At 47.3% G+C, this 16,884-nt stretch overlaps 1 protein-coding gene across 1 annotated transcript in view; it reads left to right on the top strand.

Annotated features, from left to right (window-relative positions):
* The first annotated feature begins 2,003 nt into the window (after positions 1-2,003).
* Positions 2,004-16,884, top strand: part of LOC100663851 (cytokine receptor like factor 2) — a 42,069-nt gene continuing 27,188 nt past the window's right edge. Inside the window, exon 1 of the mRNA XM_064277863.1 lies at positions 2,004-2,203. Within this exon, the coding sequence (XP_064133933.1) occupies positions 2,122-2,203 (82 nt within the window). The 5' untranslated portion in view covers positions 2,004-2,121. The remainder of the gene's footprint in view (positions 2,204-16,884) is intronic.

Below are 16,884 nucleotides of genomic sequence, written 5' to 3'. Positions count from 1 at the left end.
TACACACCAAAAAGTCTCGCTGACCACGTTCTAGAAAATGATTCTGTGCATGGACTCCGAAAGTCCCCAGTCCATGTGTCCCTCTCGGGTACAATCCTTCCTTCCTCTGGCTTCCAGCAGCCTCAGAACACCTGGAGAGCTGAGTTCTCAGGCAGGACGCGGCGGCCCTGCCCTGAGCTCCTCTGATTTAGGGACCAGGAACGGAAGAACAAGAACAAAGGCTGTTTCTGGTGGTGCACTGGTTAATTAAGGGCTCGTCTGCTAACTGAAAGGTAGGCAGTTCAAACCCACCCAGCAGCACTGCGGAACAAAGACCTGGTGATCTGCTCCCCTAAAGATTACAGCCAAGAAAACCCTATGGGGACAGTTCTACTCTGTCACATGGGGTCGCTAGGAGTCAAAAATTGACTCTACGGCACCATCAACAACAACCCTTTCTGACCAGGCTCTCTTGTTCTGAAACTGAAGTACCAGGTCATAGGGCTTGATCACACAGGTGAGGCACCCTCTGTGCTGGGTTAGCAGAGAGGCCGAGCACCCCCTCGGGCGTAACGCATCTTGTCAGCTGCTACTGAGTCAGGTCAGACTCACGGCAGTCCCTTGCACAAAGGAATGAAACACTGCCCGGTCCTGCTCCATCACCTCGATTAGTTGTGAATCGGACCGTTGTGATCCATAGGGTTTTCACTGACTGAGTTTCAGAAGTACATCTCCAGGCCTTTCTTCCTAGTCCGTCTTAGTCTGGAATCTCCACTGAGACCTCTTTAGCATCCTAACGACACACGAGCCTCCACTGACAGGAAGTGCGTTGGTGGGGAATTGTACCCGGGTCTCCCACGTGGAAGGTGAGGAGTCTACCACCGAACCACGAGAGCTTTCTGGTTTAAGGCATTAAAAAAGCAAACCAAACCAGTTGCCTTGAGTGGAACTCAACTCTTGGCATCCCCATATGTGTCTGAGTAGAACTGTGCTCCATGGGGTTTTCAGCGCCTGATTTTTTCGTAGTTGTTGCCAGGCCTTTCTTCTGACGCACCTCTGGGGGAATTTGATCCTCCAACTTTTCAGTTAGCAGCCAAGTGCGTGTGCATTACCCAGGGACCCCGTACTTAAGGCATGTGTCATCGTTGGGTGCCATTGTATCACTTCCGACTCATAGCGACCCCATGTGACACAGTAGAACTGCCCCCAAAGGGTTTCCTAGGCTGTAATCTTTATGGGAGCAGACTACCAGGTCTTTTCTCCCGAAGGGAGTGGGTTCAAACTGCTATTCTCTCAGTTAGCAGCTGAGTGCTTAACCGATGTGCCACTAGGACCCCTTGTAACACACACGGTGAACGTGCTTCTTAGTTCAATCAAATACGTGAGACCAAATGGGCACCTCCTGCCCAAAACAGGACGAGCAGGTAGGAAGGGACAGGAACTGGACGAAGGGACATGGGGGAGCATGCTGTCACATTGTGGGGATTGCAACCAATGTCACAAAGCAATATGTGTATTCATTTTTGAACAAGAAATTAACTTGAGCTCTAAACTTTCACCTAAAGCATAATAAAATTAAACAAAAGAGAGACTATTGTTGTGTGTCGTCCCATTGATTCCGACTCATAGGGACCCCAAGAGGAACTGCCCATAGTGTTTCCTAGGCTGTAATCGTTAAGGCAACAGATCTCCAGGTCTTTCGTATGTGGGTTCGAATCCTGGCTCTGGCTCTTAATGATGGGGGTCATGATGGCCACACCCATTTCTCAGGAAGTTGTGGGGAGACTTCAGTGAGATCGTGGATATGGGGGGCCCCTCGCAAAGTGTGTCTTCAGCAAACGTCCCCATCCGCAACCTCATCTGAGATCTGTAAGAATCCAGGGCTGGATGAAGAAAGTTAGTTCTTGATAAGCTTTCAAGAGGGAAACCATCAAAGTGCATGCAAATAGCTGTCCCACACGGGCATGAGTGTGTGCGTTACAAATGCCATTTTAAAAATAAGACGTGAGTCTTCGCTTCCTGTAGTCATTTCCCCAGTTTGGCTTTCATCCGTTTAAAATGCGGTGGCCCTAGCACATTAGTCCTGAACCCTAACCCCCGGGTGCTCACCAAACCTGCAGACCTGTCTGCTCCTCTCTCAGAATGAGGCACTCCTTCCTGCCCTGGGCAGTGGCCACTCTGCTTCTGCTGGGAGATCCGGTGGCTCTGGAGGAATCAGGACCTGGTGAGCTGTCCCCTGGGGAGGTGGGCACCGTGGGTGTCAAATGTTCTGGATGTTTTTAAAAATTCATTTTATTGATCTTTGTTGTTGTTGAGAATATAGACAGACTAGGCGCCGAGTCAACAATTTCTACACGTACAATTCTGTGACATCAATGACCTTCTTTCGGTTGTGCACCTCCTTTTCCAAATTGTTCCTCCCCTATTAATGTAATCTCACTGCTCCCTAAGTTTTCTATATAATCTTCGGAGTTGCTGTTGTTGATTTGATCCCATACAGATACCTCTTAAAAGAGCACAATGCTTAAGACAGACATTCTTTACAAAGTTAAACTGAATAATCGTTTGGTTTAAAGTAGACTTCAGAGATATTTTTGGTTAAAGGTTTAGAGATTATCTCAGGGCGATAGTTTTGGGGGTTTTTCCGGTCTCTGTGGCTGCAGAAGCCTGAGCTCCATGGGAATTTGGAATTCTGTTCTACATCTTACCCCCTTTTGATCAGTGTTCTTCTATAAAATCTTCGGTCATCAAATTCACTAATGGTAGCAAGGCTGTGTTCTGTATGTCAAAACCCTCTTTTTTTATTCTCTCCCTTGATGTGTTTGTCAGCCACACTCTTTTTTCATAGAAGTTACAACGGACATATCAAAATTTCTCTGTGCCTGTGAGAAATTCAGGTCATCTAAACCTACTTCTGGAATCCCTGGGTGGTGCAGTTAACAAGCTAGTCTGCTAACAAAAGGTTGGAGGTTCAAGTCCACCCAGACGTGCCTCAGAAGACAGACTTGGCAACCTACTTCCAAGAAATCAGCCCACGAAAACCCCGTAGAGCCCAGTTCTACTCTGACACACATGGGACCACCATGAGTCAGAGCTGACTTGATAGCAATGGGTCAACCTGTTGTAAACAGCACCCCTCTTTGTTTGAACACAGGATCAGGCTTGAATCAATAAGAAATGGACCCTTGTCTGCTAAGATTCTAGGCTCAGATGACCGTCATTTTCATATTTCTGCTTTCAACGAGGGTGAAAGTTTTTGTTTAAATTAATATTTATGTTCTTGGGGTGAGCTCACCTTGTAACAACACCTCAGACAAAGTCAAGGGGCTTGCAAAATGGGTTTTGGTGCCATCCAAGAAATAATCAGTACCAGCACCCAGACCCCAGGCAGGGGCCCGACTGGACCTCACGCCTCCCTGGGCTTTCAGGGGCTACTACCTTTTGACAGTAATCAGAATTCTTGTCTTTCTGTCTTCACGGTCTTGTTCCTGCAGACTTGTGAGAAACTCATTGCCAGGCTCTATGCTCATGATACAAATATTTTTTATTTTTATTAAAAAAAATTTTTTTTTTGTACTTTAGCTGAAGGTTTGCAGAACAAACTAGTTTCTCGTTAAACAATTAATACACATATTATTTTGTGACATTGGGTATCAATCCCACGACATGCCAACACCTTCCCCTTCTCGACCTTGGATTCCCCATTTCCATCCATCCAGCTATCCTGTCCCCTCCTGCCTTCTCATCCTTGCCCCTGGGCTGCTCTGCTCATTTATCCCCATTTGGTTCTAGGGGACTGTCTAGTCTTTGGAGGAAGGGTGAACTCCGGGAGTGTCAAGTTACAAGTCTTGTTGTTAGATGCCATTGAGTCAGCTGTGGCTCACATTGACCGCGTGCACAACACAACACAGTGTTGCCCGGTCCTGTGCCATCTTCACCACCTTTGGGGAGCTTGAGCCCATTGTCGCAGCCACTGTGTGTTTTGAGCGCCTTCCAATCTACAGAATCGTTTTCTAGGTCTTTATAGGACAATATCCTGTTGGGATCCTTAAGGGTTTCTTTGGCTAGTGTTTGGAAGTAATCACCAGGCTTTTCTTCCTAGCCTGTCTTAGTCTGGAAGCTCAGTTGAAATCCGCCTACCATGGGTGACCCTGCTGATAGTTGGAAAAATATCAGTGTCTCAGTTTCCAGCATCGCGGCAACGCTCAAGCCCCCACAGTACAGCACCCTGACAGACAGGTGGGGGTTAAGTACAAATGTGAGAAGCCAGATGGGAGAACGTGGGTGGGTCTCCAGTCAGGCAGCTAAGCCTGCAGTTGACTGTCCAGCTGCAGCGCCTCCCACAGGTCCAAGCCAGGTATGGCATTCCACGGCCCCTTAGGGTCTGACCTGTCCCCATTAGCCAACCACAACGCCGTGCTCGCCTTCCCTCTCTTTGCCAGCCTCCTGCACACCTGGCTTATTCCCTGCTATCGCCTTTGTTCCTGGACTCATGGATACAAACAGGGTTTCGAGACCACCCAGCCAGAGGTGTGGTGAAGCCTGTGTGTACCTGTCCGCTGGGCTCCAGGTAGCACCTGTGTGACTCCGGTGACAATGTGGACGCATGTTCCACGCGGCTCTGCTGCCTGCCAGGGACAAAGGCAGAGCAATGACGAATGCGAACAACACATTTTAGTCCATTTCTTTCTTTCTTTTTTATTGTTGTAAAAATATAGAGAACACAATATTTGCCAATTCAGCATGGGCCACTTGGACAATGCAATGAAATCAATTACATCAGTCGTGCTGGGCAGCTATCACCAACATCCACGGCCTTTTTTTTTCATCCCCATAAGCAGAAACTCAGTGCTGGCTTAGCCAAGATCCCCTTTTCCCTCTTCCCTCTCGCCCCTTGTACTTGTTGATATTGAGTTGAGTCCCACTCATAGTGACCCAGCGTGACAAAGTAGAACGGCCCCGTAGAGTTTTCTAGGCTGTAATCTTTATGGAAGCAGATCTCCAGGCCTTTCTCCCAAGGCACCTCTAGGTGGGTCCCAACTGCCAACTTTCGGTTCGTGTTGTTGTCGTGGGCCGTTGAGTTGATTCTGACTTGTGGGACGCCATGTAATGGAGTAGACCTGCTCCATAGGGTTTCCTAGGCTGTAATCTTTATGGGAGCAGATGGTCCACTCTTTCTCTCATAGAGCCTCTGGGTGGGTTCAAATCACACACCTTTTCGTTAGCAGCCAAGTGCTTAACCATTGTACCACCAGCGTTAAGGCACTGTTAAACTCTGACCTCTATATCTTTGTCAGGCTATTTCTTTCTTTTTTTTTGTAATTCACATTTTGTTGTATTTTTGGTGAAAGTGTTCACAGCAAAACAGGTTCCCATTCGACAATTTCTACATGTATTGTTTGCTGACTTAGAGGGATAGTCTCATCATTTCTGCTCTAGATTTGCCTTTTCAGCTTCCTGGTCTCACAGCCCTCCAACCTTCTCATCTTTGCTTCAGGATAATCGTTGGCCATTTGGTCCCATATAGAAGATTTTTTTTTTTAAAAGGAGTGTAGTATTCGTGCGGCCCTGGTGGCACAGTGGTTAAGAGCTCGGCTGCTAACTGAAAGGTAGGCAGTTTGAATCCACCAGCCACTCCTTTGAAACCCAGTGGGGCAGTTTTACTGTGTCCTACAGGGTCGCTATGAGTCAGAATCGGCTTGATGGCAGCAGGTTTGGTTTTTGTGGTAGTACTCACTGGGTTTACTCGTGGGTGACAGTCTTTGTTTTTTGAGCTAACCTGCTATTTAGTGAAAACATGATGTCAGTGGCTAGTTTCTGTTCCAGGTTTATAGAGTATCTCAGAGCATATTCTCGGGGAGCCCTCCAGTCTTGACGGGCCCAGTTAAGCCGTGGCTCTGTGAGAATTTGAAGTTCTGTTCCACATTTTTTCCCTTTCTATCAGGATTCATTGATTGTTGGGCCATTTCTTTCTTTTCTTTTTAAATTGTGCTTTAAGGGAAAGTTTACAGAGTGAACTAGCTTCTCATTAAACAGTTAATACTCGTACTGTTTTGTGACATTGGTTGCCAACCCACAACATGTCAACACTCTCCCCTTCTCGACTTTGGGTTCCCCATCCCCAGCTTTCCTATTCTATTCTGCCTTTTTGTCCTTGCCCCTAGGCTGGTGTGCCCCTTCAGTCTTGTTTTGTTTTATGGGCCTGTCCAATCTTTGGCTGAAGGGTGAACCTCAGGAGTGACTTCAGTACTGAGCTAAAAGGGTGTCTGGGAGCCATACTCTCTGGGCTTCTCCAGTCTCTGCAGGCCCGTTGGGGCACTTCTTGAGATTCCCTTCTTCCTCCTTTAATGAGCCCTGACTTGGAATGTGTTTGCGGGAAGGTGCACCGTAGACAGATTCTGACCCAACCTCAACCACGGGCACGGGCAGAAGTGGGTATACACTTCTAAATCTGCCTTCTTGCCATCCAGCCAAGTGTGCTCAAAGTCTTTCTAGTAACTTCTTAGAAAATGCTTAAGTTTGCTTTCTGTATGAAGACTTTTGTGGTTTGTATTTCTTTTCTTTCAATGCATCACTTTGTACCCAAGACGACTAGAGGTGTGAAAACCATTAAGAAGTAATTAAAGGTGAACAGGGACCTATGAGTATCTAAGGATGGTGCAGGGGGTCTTGCCCGGTGTCCCCACCATAAATCTGTCATGACGTAGCTGCTGAGTGGGTCCACCATGGACCATCAGTGGGTGATGCCATCTCAGCAGTTCAATTTAAATAGAAATGAAAAGTGGGTCCAGGTGGGAAGGAGCGACAACGTATGTTTGAGATAGTTGTTGCTGGGTGCAACCCAGTTGATTGAGACTCAGTGAGCTCATGTGATAGAGTAGAACTGCCCATAGGGCTTCCTAGGCTGTAATCATTATAGGAGCCGACTGCCAGGTCTTTCTCCCTAGGAGCTGGTGGGTGTTTTCGAACTGCCCACCTTTCAGTTAGCAGCCGAGTGCTTAACTGTTTGCATCACTTAAGGACTCCTCTGATTGTGGGTTGTTGTTGTTGTTGGGTGCTGTTCAGCTGATTCTGACTCGTAGTACCCCCATGTGACAGAAGAGAACTGCCCCATAGGGTTTCCTAGGCTACAATCTGTACAGGAGCAGATCGCCAGGTCTTTCTAACGAAGAGCTACTGGTGTGTTAGAACCGCTGACCTTTCAGTTAGCAGCTGAGCTCTTAACCACTGTGGCACCAGGGCCCCTTGTGTTTGAGGTGACAATAACCTGTTGCTGTCGAGTCTCATAGTGACCCTAGAGGACAGAGTAGAACTGCCCCATAGAGTTTCCAAGGAGCAGCGGGTGGATCCGAACTGCTGACTTTTTGGTTAACAGCCATAGCTCTTAACCACTGCACCACCAGGGCTAAAAACCGGATCCAGACTTTGGCAGGGAGAGGTTTTCTTCAGAAAGGAAAAGAGGAAGGAACTATTAAAATCAGGGGAGGGGGCTGTTGTTATAGGAGACAGCTCTGACCATTAGACCTGGAAGCGTCTCAAGAGTTAGGGAAGAAGCATTGTCTTTTACATACACTGTTATGGATTGAATCGTGACCCCCAGAGTAAGTGCTGTGAACCCTAACCCTCATATCTGTGGTTATGGAAACCCTGGTGGTATAGTGGTTAAGTGCTTCAGCTGCTAACCAAAAGGTCGGCAGTTGGAATCCACCAGGTGATCCTTGGAAACTCTGTGGGCAGTTCTATTCTGTCCTATAGGGTCTCTATGAGTCAGAATTGACTCCATGGCAATGAGTTTTTTTTTTTTTTTTTTAATCTGTGGTTAGAATCCCGTTTAGGAATGGGTTTTCTTTGTCATGTTAATGAGATAAGATTAGTGTAGGGTGTGCCTTGAGTCAATCTCTTTTGGGATGTAAAGGAAGTAGATTAGGCAAAGAAGCAAGCACAGATAGGGGAAGACAGATGTCACTTGGAGATGGCCAAGGAATGGAGGAACAGGAGCTGAAAGAGACAAGAGACAAGAGAGAAGGGGAGAGATAATAGAGATGAATGATAGCAAGGATAGGGAGGCTAGAGGTGGACGGAGAGGATAGAGACAGAAGAGAGAGGACAGAGACAGAAGAGAGAGGATAGAGACAGAAGAGAGAGGATGGAGGTGGACGGACATGATAGAGAGCCAAGAGATGGATAGAGATAGAATAGAGAGGACAGAGGTGGACGGAGAGGATAGCGGTGAACAGAGAGGATAAAGATGGATAGACATGATACGAGAGATGGATAGAGATTATAGAGAGGATAGGGAAGAAGAGACAGGAGAGAGATAATAGAGATGAATGATAGAGGTTGACAGAGAGGATAGAGATTATAGAGGTGGATAGAAAGGATATATATATATAGAATAGAGAGGATAGAGATAGAGAGGAAGAGGTGGATAAAGAGGAGAGAGAGAGTAGAGAGGATAAAGGTGAACAGAGAGAATAGAGATGGATAGAGAGGATAGGGAAGGAAAGAGAGATGAGAAGAGAGAGATTAATAGAGATGAATCACAGCAAGAACGGACAGGCTATAGAGATGGACAGAGAGGGTAGAGGTAGAGAGAATAGCAGGGATACAGATGACAGGGAGGATAGACAGGCTACAGATGATAAAGACGGATAGAGAGAATAGGTATAGATACATAACTCATTGCCCTGGAGCCCATTCAGCCTCATGGCAACCCCACAGGACACAGTAGAAGTGCCCCATAGGGTTTCCAAGGAGTTGTTGGTGGGTTGGAACTGCTGACCTTGGGGTTAGCAGCTGAGCTCTTAATCACTGTGCTACCGGCGCTCCTCTGTCAGCACTAGATATGGGTAGAGAGGACAGCATCAGCACTACATAACTAGGACAGCAATTGAGAGAAAACCAGGCTAGAAAGCCCAGGTGTGGGGAGCGGGGTGGAAACTTGGGATCAGGGGATAGTAATCGGAATGTCAGCTTGTTCTCTGGGAGGGGCGCTTAAGGAGGGGTGGTATGTTGGCTCGGGAGTCTCTGGGTGTGCAAATGGCGAAAGCACTTGACTGCTAACTGAGAGGCTGGAGGTTCGAGGCCACCCAGAGGCACCTTGAAAGAAAGGCCTGGCAATCTCCTCCCAAAACTCAGCCACTGAAAACCCAGGGGGGAGCAGTCCTACTCTGAGACACATGGGTCCGCCAGGAGTCAGGGTGGCTTGATGGCTACTGGTTGGTTACATCGGTTCTTCCCTAGACTCTCTGGTCCTCCCTCCAGGGCAGACAAAAAGAGTTACTTGATTGGAAATTCTTCATTTCTGATTAATGCCGTGGGCCCTGGCTATCTCTATGATTGCCAAGACTACTTAAACGGCTGTATACCAAGCAGAGGTGAAGTGGCGCAAGGATTTTGAAGGAAGTTATCTAAGCCGTGTGACGGCAGTGGTCGAATTCTCCACTCACAGGTGGGAGAACCAGGTTCGATTCTCAGCGAACGCATCTCACGTAGACCCACGTTTCGTCTGTCAGTGGAGGCTTGCCTGGTGCTGAACAGGTTTCATTGGAGCTTCCAGACTAAGACAGACTAGGAAGAAAGGCCTGGCTACCTGCTTCCAAAAATCAGCCAGTGGAAACCCTGGCTTCATCCCAATGGCCTGTTCCTCAGCCAGCCGTGGGGAAGGTGCAGGTCCAGGCACTTTTGTTCCCCTGTGCACGGAGTCACCGTGAATCGGCACAGCTAACGACAAACGACAACAGCAGCGAAAATCTAAACTGTACATTCTGTGGTCTACCAGCTGTCCGCTCTTTTGGCCTCACGTCACAGACCAATCCCTAAAATATCTACAAGAGTTTTGGGGGCAAATCCCCTTGGTATAGCCACAATTGCCGCAGCAAATTATTGTAATTAATTACCTTTTCTACATTAAAAAAAAGAAAACCTGGGCATGACTTTCTAAACGTAGAAGGGGGTTCTTGGTATTTAAAGGACGTAACTGCCTGCATGACTGAGACAACGTGGTACAAATCTATTCATCTCCACATTTCTGTCGCATTCAGGTTTTACCAGGGGGTGGAGGTGGGGGAGAACAAAATCCAACACGTGGGTTACAGACCTCAGAGGTTGTTTTACAGAAGCACCCAGGGTTTCACACCAGCTAGTTGGGGTCAGCAGGCATGCACATGGTTAATCGTTTTTCCTTAGTCATCTCTACTGCACCATTTCAGATGGGTTTCACCACATCTTTGATCAAAGAAAACCATATCAGAGACATGTGAGGATATGTGTACCTTGCTTACTATAATCTGGTGAGCACCTTGCTTCCTGTAGGCCCGTGTGTACCTTCTTGTCTTGATTATCTAGTGTGGCTATAACAGAAATACCACAAGTGGATGGCTTTAACAAAGACAAATTTATTTCCTCACAGTAAATAAAGTAGGCTATAAGTCCAAATTCAGGGCATCAGCTCCAGGGGAAGGTTTTCTCTGCTGGTTCTGGAGGAAGGTCCTTGTCATCAATCTTCCCTTGGATTAGGAGATTCTCCCTGCAGAAGCCCTGGGTCCAAAGGAAGCGATCTGCTCCCACCACTGCCTTCTTGGTGGTATGAGGTCCCCATATCTCTGCTCACTCCCTTTTCCTTTTATCTCTTGAGAGATAAAACGTGATGCAGGCTGCATCACAGGGAAACTCCCTTTACATTGGATCAGGGATGTGACCTGCTAAGGGTGTTACAATCCCACTCTAATCCTCTATAACATAAAATTACAATTACAAAATGGAGAACAACCACACAATACTGGGAATCATGGCCTAATCAAGTTGACAAATATTTTTGGGGAACACAATTCAGTCCATGACACTTGCTCACTGTCAACCCGTGTATACCTTGCTCACTGTAATCTTGTGTGTACCTTGCTCATTATAAGCCCCTGTCTTAGTCATCTAGTGCTGCTATAACAGAAATACCAAACATGGATGGCTTTAACAAAGAGAAGTTTATTCTCTCACAGTCCAGTAGGCTAGAAGTCAAAGTTCAAGGCCCCAGCTTCAGGAGAAGTCTTTCTCTGTTGGCTCTGGAGAAAGGTCCTTGTCATCAATCTTCCCTTTGTCAGGGGCCATCTCAGTGCAGGAACCTGAGGTCCAAAGGACGAGCTCTGCTCCTGGCACTGCTTTCTTGGAGGTATGAGGTCCCCATGTCTCTCTGCTTGCTTCTCTCTTTTATATCTCAAAAGAGGTTGGCTTAAGACACTTCCTAATCTTGTAGACCTCATCAATATAATCGCCGCTTATCGATTTTACTACATCATAGTGATAGGGTTTACAGTATATAGGGAAGTCACATCAGAAAATAAAATGGTACACAATCATACAGTCGTACAAGGGAATCGTGACCTAGCCAAATGGACAGATATTTTGGGGGGGACACGATTCAATCCACGACACTTGCTTACCGTAAGCCCCTGTGTACCTTGCTCACTATAAGCCCACACGTACCTTGCTCCCTGTAAACCCATGTGTACCTTGCTCACTGCAAGCCCGTGTGTACCTTCCTTACTGGGTAATCAGACCCTGGAGATACCAGGGTTCATTTTCACAGACCCACCTCTTGGTGGACCTCGATGTGCAGTCACTGTGAGAAGGAAAGGTCAGAAGCGAGGGAGGTAAACAGGGACTGAGACCAGACCAGGAACACAGCACGGCAGGGGATGAGGCTTTAGAACAGCTTTGGGACAGAACTCACGGACCGTATAATCGCCCTTTCACAGTGCACACAGCTCAGCATGTTGCGCTACCATCCCCTCTATCTAGTCCCAGATCATCTCTTTTAAAGTAATTTGTTTACTTATTTTTTGCTGTTAATATACACAGTAGAACGCACACCGATTCGATGGTTTCTACATGTACAACTCAGTGACATGGATGACATCCTTCGAGTTGTACAACCATTCTCACTCTCCTTTTCTGAGTTGTTCCTCCCCAGTTCACATAAACTCACTGCCCTGAGCTTCCCATCCAACCTTTTGAGTTGCTGTTGTCAATTTGATCCCATAATACAGATCTTAAAAAAGAGCACCATCCATGCTCAAGGCAGAGATTCTCTGCTAGTTAACGTAGGTAGACTACTGTTTGGTTTTAAGAAGACTTCAGGAGATATTTTTGGTTTAAGGTTTAAAGATGATCTCAGGGCAATAGTTTCGGGGGTTCATCCAGCTTCATGGCTTCAGGAAGCCTAGATTCTATGAACATTTGAAATTCTGTTTTGCATTTTCCCCCCTTTTGATCAGGATTCTGTTGTAGACTCGTTGATCAAAGCGTTTATAATGGTAGCTGGGCACCATCCAGTTAGCTCCAGGATGTCTTCATCGTCCCCAAACAAAACCCTGCGCCTGTTAGAAGTCACTCCTTTCTCCCCCTGGAGCCACTAATCTCCTTCGTGTCTCTATCAATTTGCCTATTTTTTTAATGGATTTCAGATAAGTGGAATCCTACTTCATCTGTCCTTTCGCGTCTGGCTTCTTTCACTCGGCATCACGTTTCCAAGGTTCATCCACGCTGTGGCGTGCGTCAGGGCTTCGTTTCTCTTGATGGCTGAGCGATACTCCATCATACGGATAGACCACATCGTGTTAATCCAACGAGACGAGCTTTAGAGTTTTGCCTAGATATGTTCTGACGGCAGCACCGTGGTAGTCGGTGGCCAGAAATCAAAACAAATCAGCAAAATTCAGTGCAACCATTTTTAAGGCAGGTAATCCCTTACCTGGATGAGGTACGGTTGTTTCAAGAGGTAGCATAAAACTGTACTTTTAAAACAAAATAGGTAAGCAAAATTAACTTATCTTTTCGATCTTAGAAATGTGTTCTGCAGTGTTCTTTGGTCTGAGGAGGGGGTCTTGATGAGGGTGGGGATTTTGAAGGCAAGTGCATTGGATCGGTGTGGAAATCAAAAACACGAAGACCTCTCTGTCTTTGTCTCTCTTTCTCTCTCTCTGGGTCTCTCTCTGCCTCTGCCTCTCTGTCCCTGTGTCTCTCCCTCTGTCTCTGTCTTTCTCTCCCTCTCTCTCTCTCTGGGTCTCCTTCTTTTTCTGTCTCTCTGTCTCTGTGTATCCATTTCTGTCTCTCTGTCTCTGTCTTCCTCTCTCTCTCTGGGTCTTTTTCTGTTCTGTCTCTCTGTCTCTGTCTCTCTCCCTCTGCATCTCTATCTACCAGCCTGTCTCTCTGTCTCTGTCTCTCTCCCTGTCTGTCGCTCTGTCTTTCTCTTTTTCTCTCAGTATAGACAGTCTCCCTTAACAGGGCCCCCTTGCAATCTAAACCTCTGCCTCTTAAAATTTCCAAATAAATGACTAACCTCCAGTAAAACCAACAAATGCTTTCTGAACAACTGTGGGTAGGGTTGGAGTGTGGGAGTCACGAGTCCCTTTCCGCCAAGGAGCTCGTGTTCAAAGGTGGGAGCTTTGACAACACAAGAACAAAACGGCAGCTTTTAATGGAGCTGGCCGCCCCGGGAATGTCAATAACCACGGATGGATGGCTCAGGGGAATCAGTAACTCCCAGAGAGAAAAAGAGGATGTGGGGATTTTAGAAGTAGAGCCGGGGTGAGGACAACATGGGCTAGCACAAGTTCCCTCTGCTTTCCAAATAGCCTCTAATCCTTAAAAAAAAAAGTCAAACCAAACCCATTGCTGTCAAGTTGATCCTGACTCCTAGTGACCCTATAGGACAGTGTAGAACTGCCCTGTAGGGTTCCCAAGGCTGTCATCTTTACGGAGGCAGACTGCCACATCTTTCTCCTGGGGAGCCTCTGGTGGGTTTGAACTGCCGACCTTGTGGTTAGCAGCCGTGCGGTTTTTGAACTGGGAGCATGGGTGGTTCAGCCACAGAATTCTGAGCTTCCCTGCAGGAGACCTGGTTTCGATTCCCAGCCGATACACCTCACGTGCCGCCACCAGTGGAGGCTTGCATGTTGCTGTGATGCTGGACAGGTTCAGCAGAGCCTCTAGACTAAGACAGACTAGGAAGAAAGGCCTGGCAATCTACTTCAGAAAATCAGCCAATGGATGGCTGTGGTTGGATCTGCGACCGCTCATGGGGATGGTGCAGGACCAGGCAGTGTTGTGTGTTGTTGTGCACGGGGTCACCGGGAGTCAGGGGCCAAGTCTACGGCAGCAGCAACAACGACAATACTGAACCAGTTGTGAGAAGACGCCATCGCAAGATAAAAATGGGCTGCCCGGAAGCATGTTGTAGAATTGGTGGGAAGCCTCCCACCGTTCCCCCATTCCCCTGTCTCAGAGCACTGACCACACAAAGGATGAGGCTGGGGGCCCCGATTGTACCCCTCACCTAGACCTCATGACCATCGGTGACGCAGCAGAAATGACTCCATCCATCATGACCGGTGAGCACGCAAGCTAGGGGGTCACAGGTCCCGTCCATGTCATTCTCTCTCGAGCCAGGCATGAGCTCAGAGAGGGGGTTGTCCGTTCCTGTTGCTGACTCACTGCTTGTGGGAGTCCTTCAACCACAGGACACCTCACTTTTCAGCTGGAAAATGGGGGTTTCTGTTTTCAGCAATCAGACATTTTCCACCCTGTGGGCTCAAAGAGCTGATGTAATGTTCACGAGGGGCTGAGCACTCAACCCTCTTCCTCTCTACAGAGCCTGGGAGGTGTTCGCAATAAGGAAGGAACCCCAGTTCCTCTTCTGAATGTCGGGGCTTTCCCCTTGCTCAAACGCTCTTCCTCATGGAATCTTTGCTCCACGTTCAGAAACGGCCAGCTCAAGTTAGTCGCATCTCTTTTGTGATCACTTATGTCCTTAACGGTGATTAGCGTAGAATAAAGTATCCCGTACACCTCGGGCAGATACAGTCAGTCTCTTTCTCACAGACTCAGAGAAAGTTTACGCCCGTTATTTAATTCTACCCTCTAAGGAGTCGGAATTGACTCGAGGGTGGTGGGTTTGGTTTTGGTGGCACAATGGTTAGGCGCTCGACTGATAATCGAGAGGTTAGTGGTTTGAACCTACCCAGCAGCACCACAAAGATCTGACAATCTGCTTCAGTAAAGATCGCAGCCAAGGAAACCCTACGGGGTAGTTCTAGCCTGTAACACATGGGGTCACTATGAGTCAGAATCCACTCGATGGCAGCAGGTTTAGGGGCGACAGCTATATTCTCATGGCAGAAGACTGTATGTGTTTAATGCTAGTTTGATGTGTATTCCTAAGCCTAAAGACCGTTCAGAATGTCTTTGGTAAGGGGTCTTCAGTGACCTCCCCCCACCGTGTGACTCCACAATCCTAGTAAAAAAAATCCCTCCTAGAAACTTCATTTAAGTTAACTTTGGTGACGTACAGTTGAACTCACACATTTTATGTCTCCGTGTGGATGAACTTAAAACAGATACACACGGCAAGGAACCCACCAGCCCGCTTGAGATACAGGACATTTCTGTGCTGCCAGAAAACCCCCTTGTGCCTCTTCAAAGCATTTTATGAAATAGTGTTTAAAATGTCCTGTTCCCAGGTCCAAAACAAGTCTTCTTCTTAAGGGAAAAAGCGTAGGTGTAGGAAAACACAAGAAACGCTGGTGAGTGAAGACACGCTTTGCCATAGCAGACACGCTGATTGTTTAACCCTCATAAAGATTCCCTGGGGCCGATGAGAAGCTGAGGCACATGGAGGGTGCACCCTGCAGGGGCTGAAAGGTGCCCCTCCACCCCTGAAAAGATAGATCCTCGTCCTAACCCCCAGGACCTGTGATCGTGGCCTTATTTGTAAAAAGAGTGTTTACAGATGTACTTAAGTGGAGGATCTTGAGATGTGGAGGTCATCCTGGAGTAGATCAAAAAAACTCATTGCCATTGAGTCGATTCCAACTCATACTGACCCTATAGGACAGAGTAGAACCACCCCCATAGGATTTCCAAGGAGCAGCTGGTAGATTCGAACTGCCAACCTTTTCTGGTTAGCAGCCAAGCTCTTAACCACTGCATCACCAGGGCTACTTCCTGGAGTAGGGTGGGCCCTAAACCCACAGAGGGTGTCCTTATAAGACACAGAAAAGGAGACACATACAGTGGAGACAGCCATGTGAAGATGGAGAACTGGAGTGATGAGGCCACAAGCCCAGGAATGCCTGGGGCCACCAGAAGCTGGGAGAGACAAGGGAGGATCCTCCCCTAGAGCCTCTGGAGGGGACAAGGATCTGCTCACTCCTCGATTTCAGACTTCTGGTCTCCAGAGCTGTGAGAGAATAAATTCCTGTGGCTTTAAGCCCCCCAGTGTATGGTAGTTTGTTACAGCTGCTGCAGGAGACTCAAACACGAGCTATGTTGTCTGAGTGTTCTAGAAAACGTGGGCATCACCTGGGAGTCAGAAATGGAGGATTCCAGCCCTGCCCACAGCTGTGCATCAGAGCCTGCATTTTAGTGGGACCCCCAGGGAATTGAGCGCAGTTTTTGGCTTAAGAAGTCCTTGATGAAATGATCTGCCCAATTTGAGGTTAACAAGTGGGAGCTGGGGTTTGAACCTGGGTTGCCTGGTTTCTGAGGCTGAGCCCTTACACCCTGCCCTCTGTGGCACACATCACAGGGAATAAACCTTCATGTATTGAGAAACATTTTTCCTGTCCTTTCTGTTAACATAGATATTATTTAAAAAAATGAATCAAGACCATAGTGTGCATGGTGCTTCGCCATCTTTTATTAACAGTAAATGGGACTTGAAAAAATCAATGAATAATCTCTATCTAGATGCCTTTTTTTTGATTGTGCTTTAGATGAAAGTTTACGCCTCAAGTTAGTTTCTCATACAAAAATTTATACACACATTGTTATGTGACCCTAGTTGCTCTCCCTGTAATGTGACTGTACCTTCCTCCTTTCCGCCCCAGATTTCCCATGTCTATTCAACCAGCT

The sequence above is a fragment of the Loxodonta africana genome, chromosome X (genome assembly GCF_030014295.1).
Source record: "Loxodonta africana isolate mLoxAfr1 chromosome X, mLoxAfr1.hap2, whole genome shotgun sequence".
In the NCBI taxonomy this organism is placed as follows: domain Eukaryota; kingdom Metazoa; phylum Chordata; class Mammalia; order Proboscidea; family Elephantidae; genus Loxodonta; species Loxodonta africana.
This window is presented reverse-complemented; position numbering and strand designations above follow the sequence as displayed.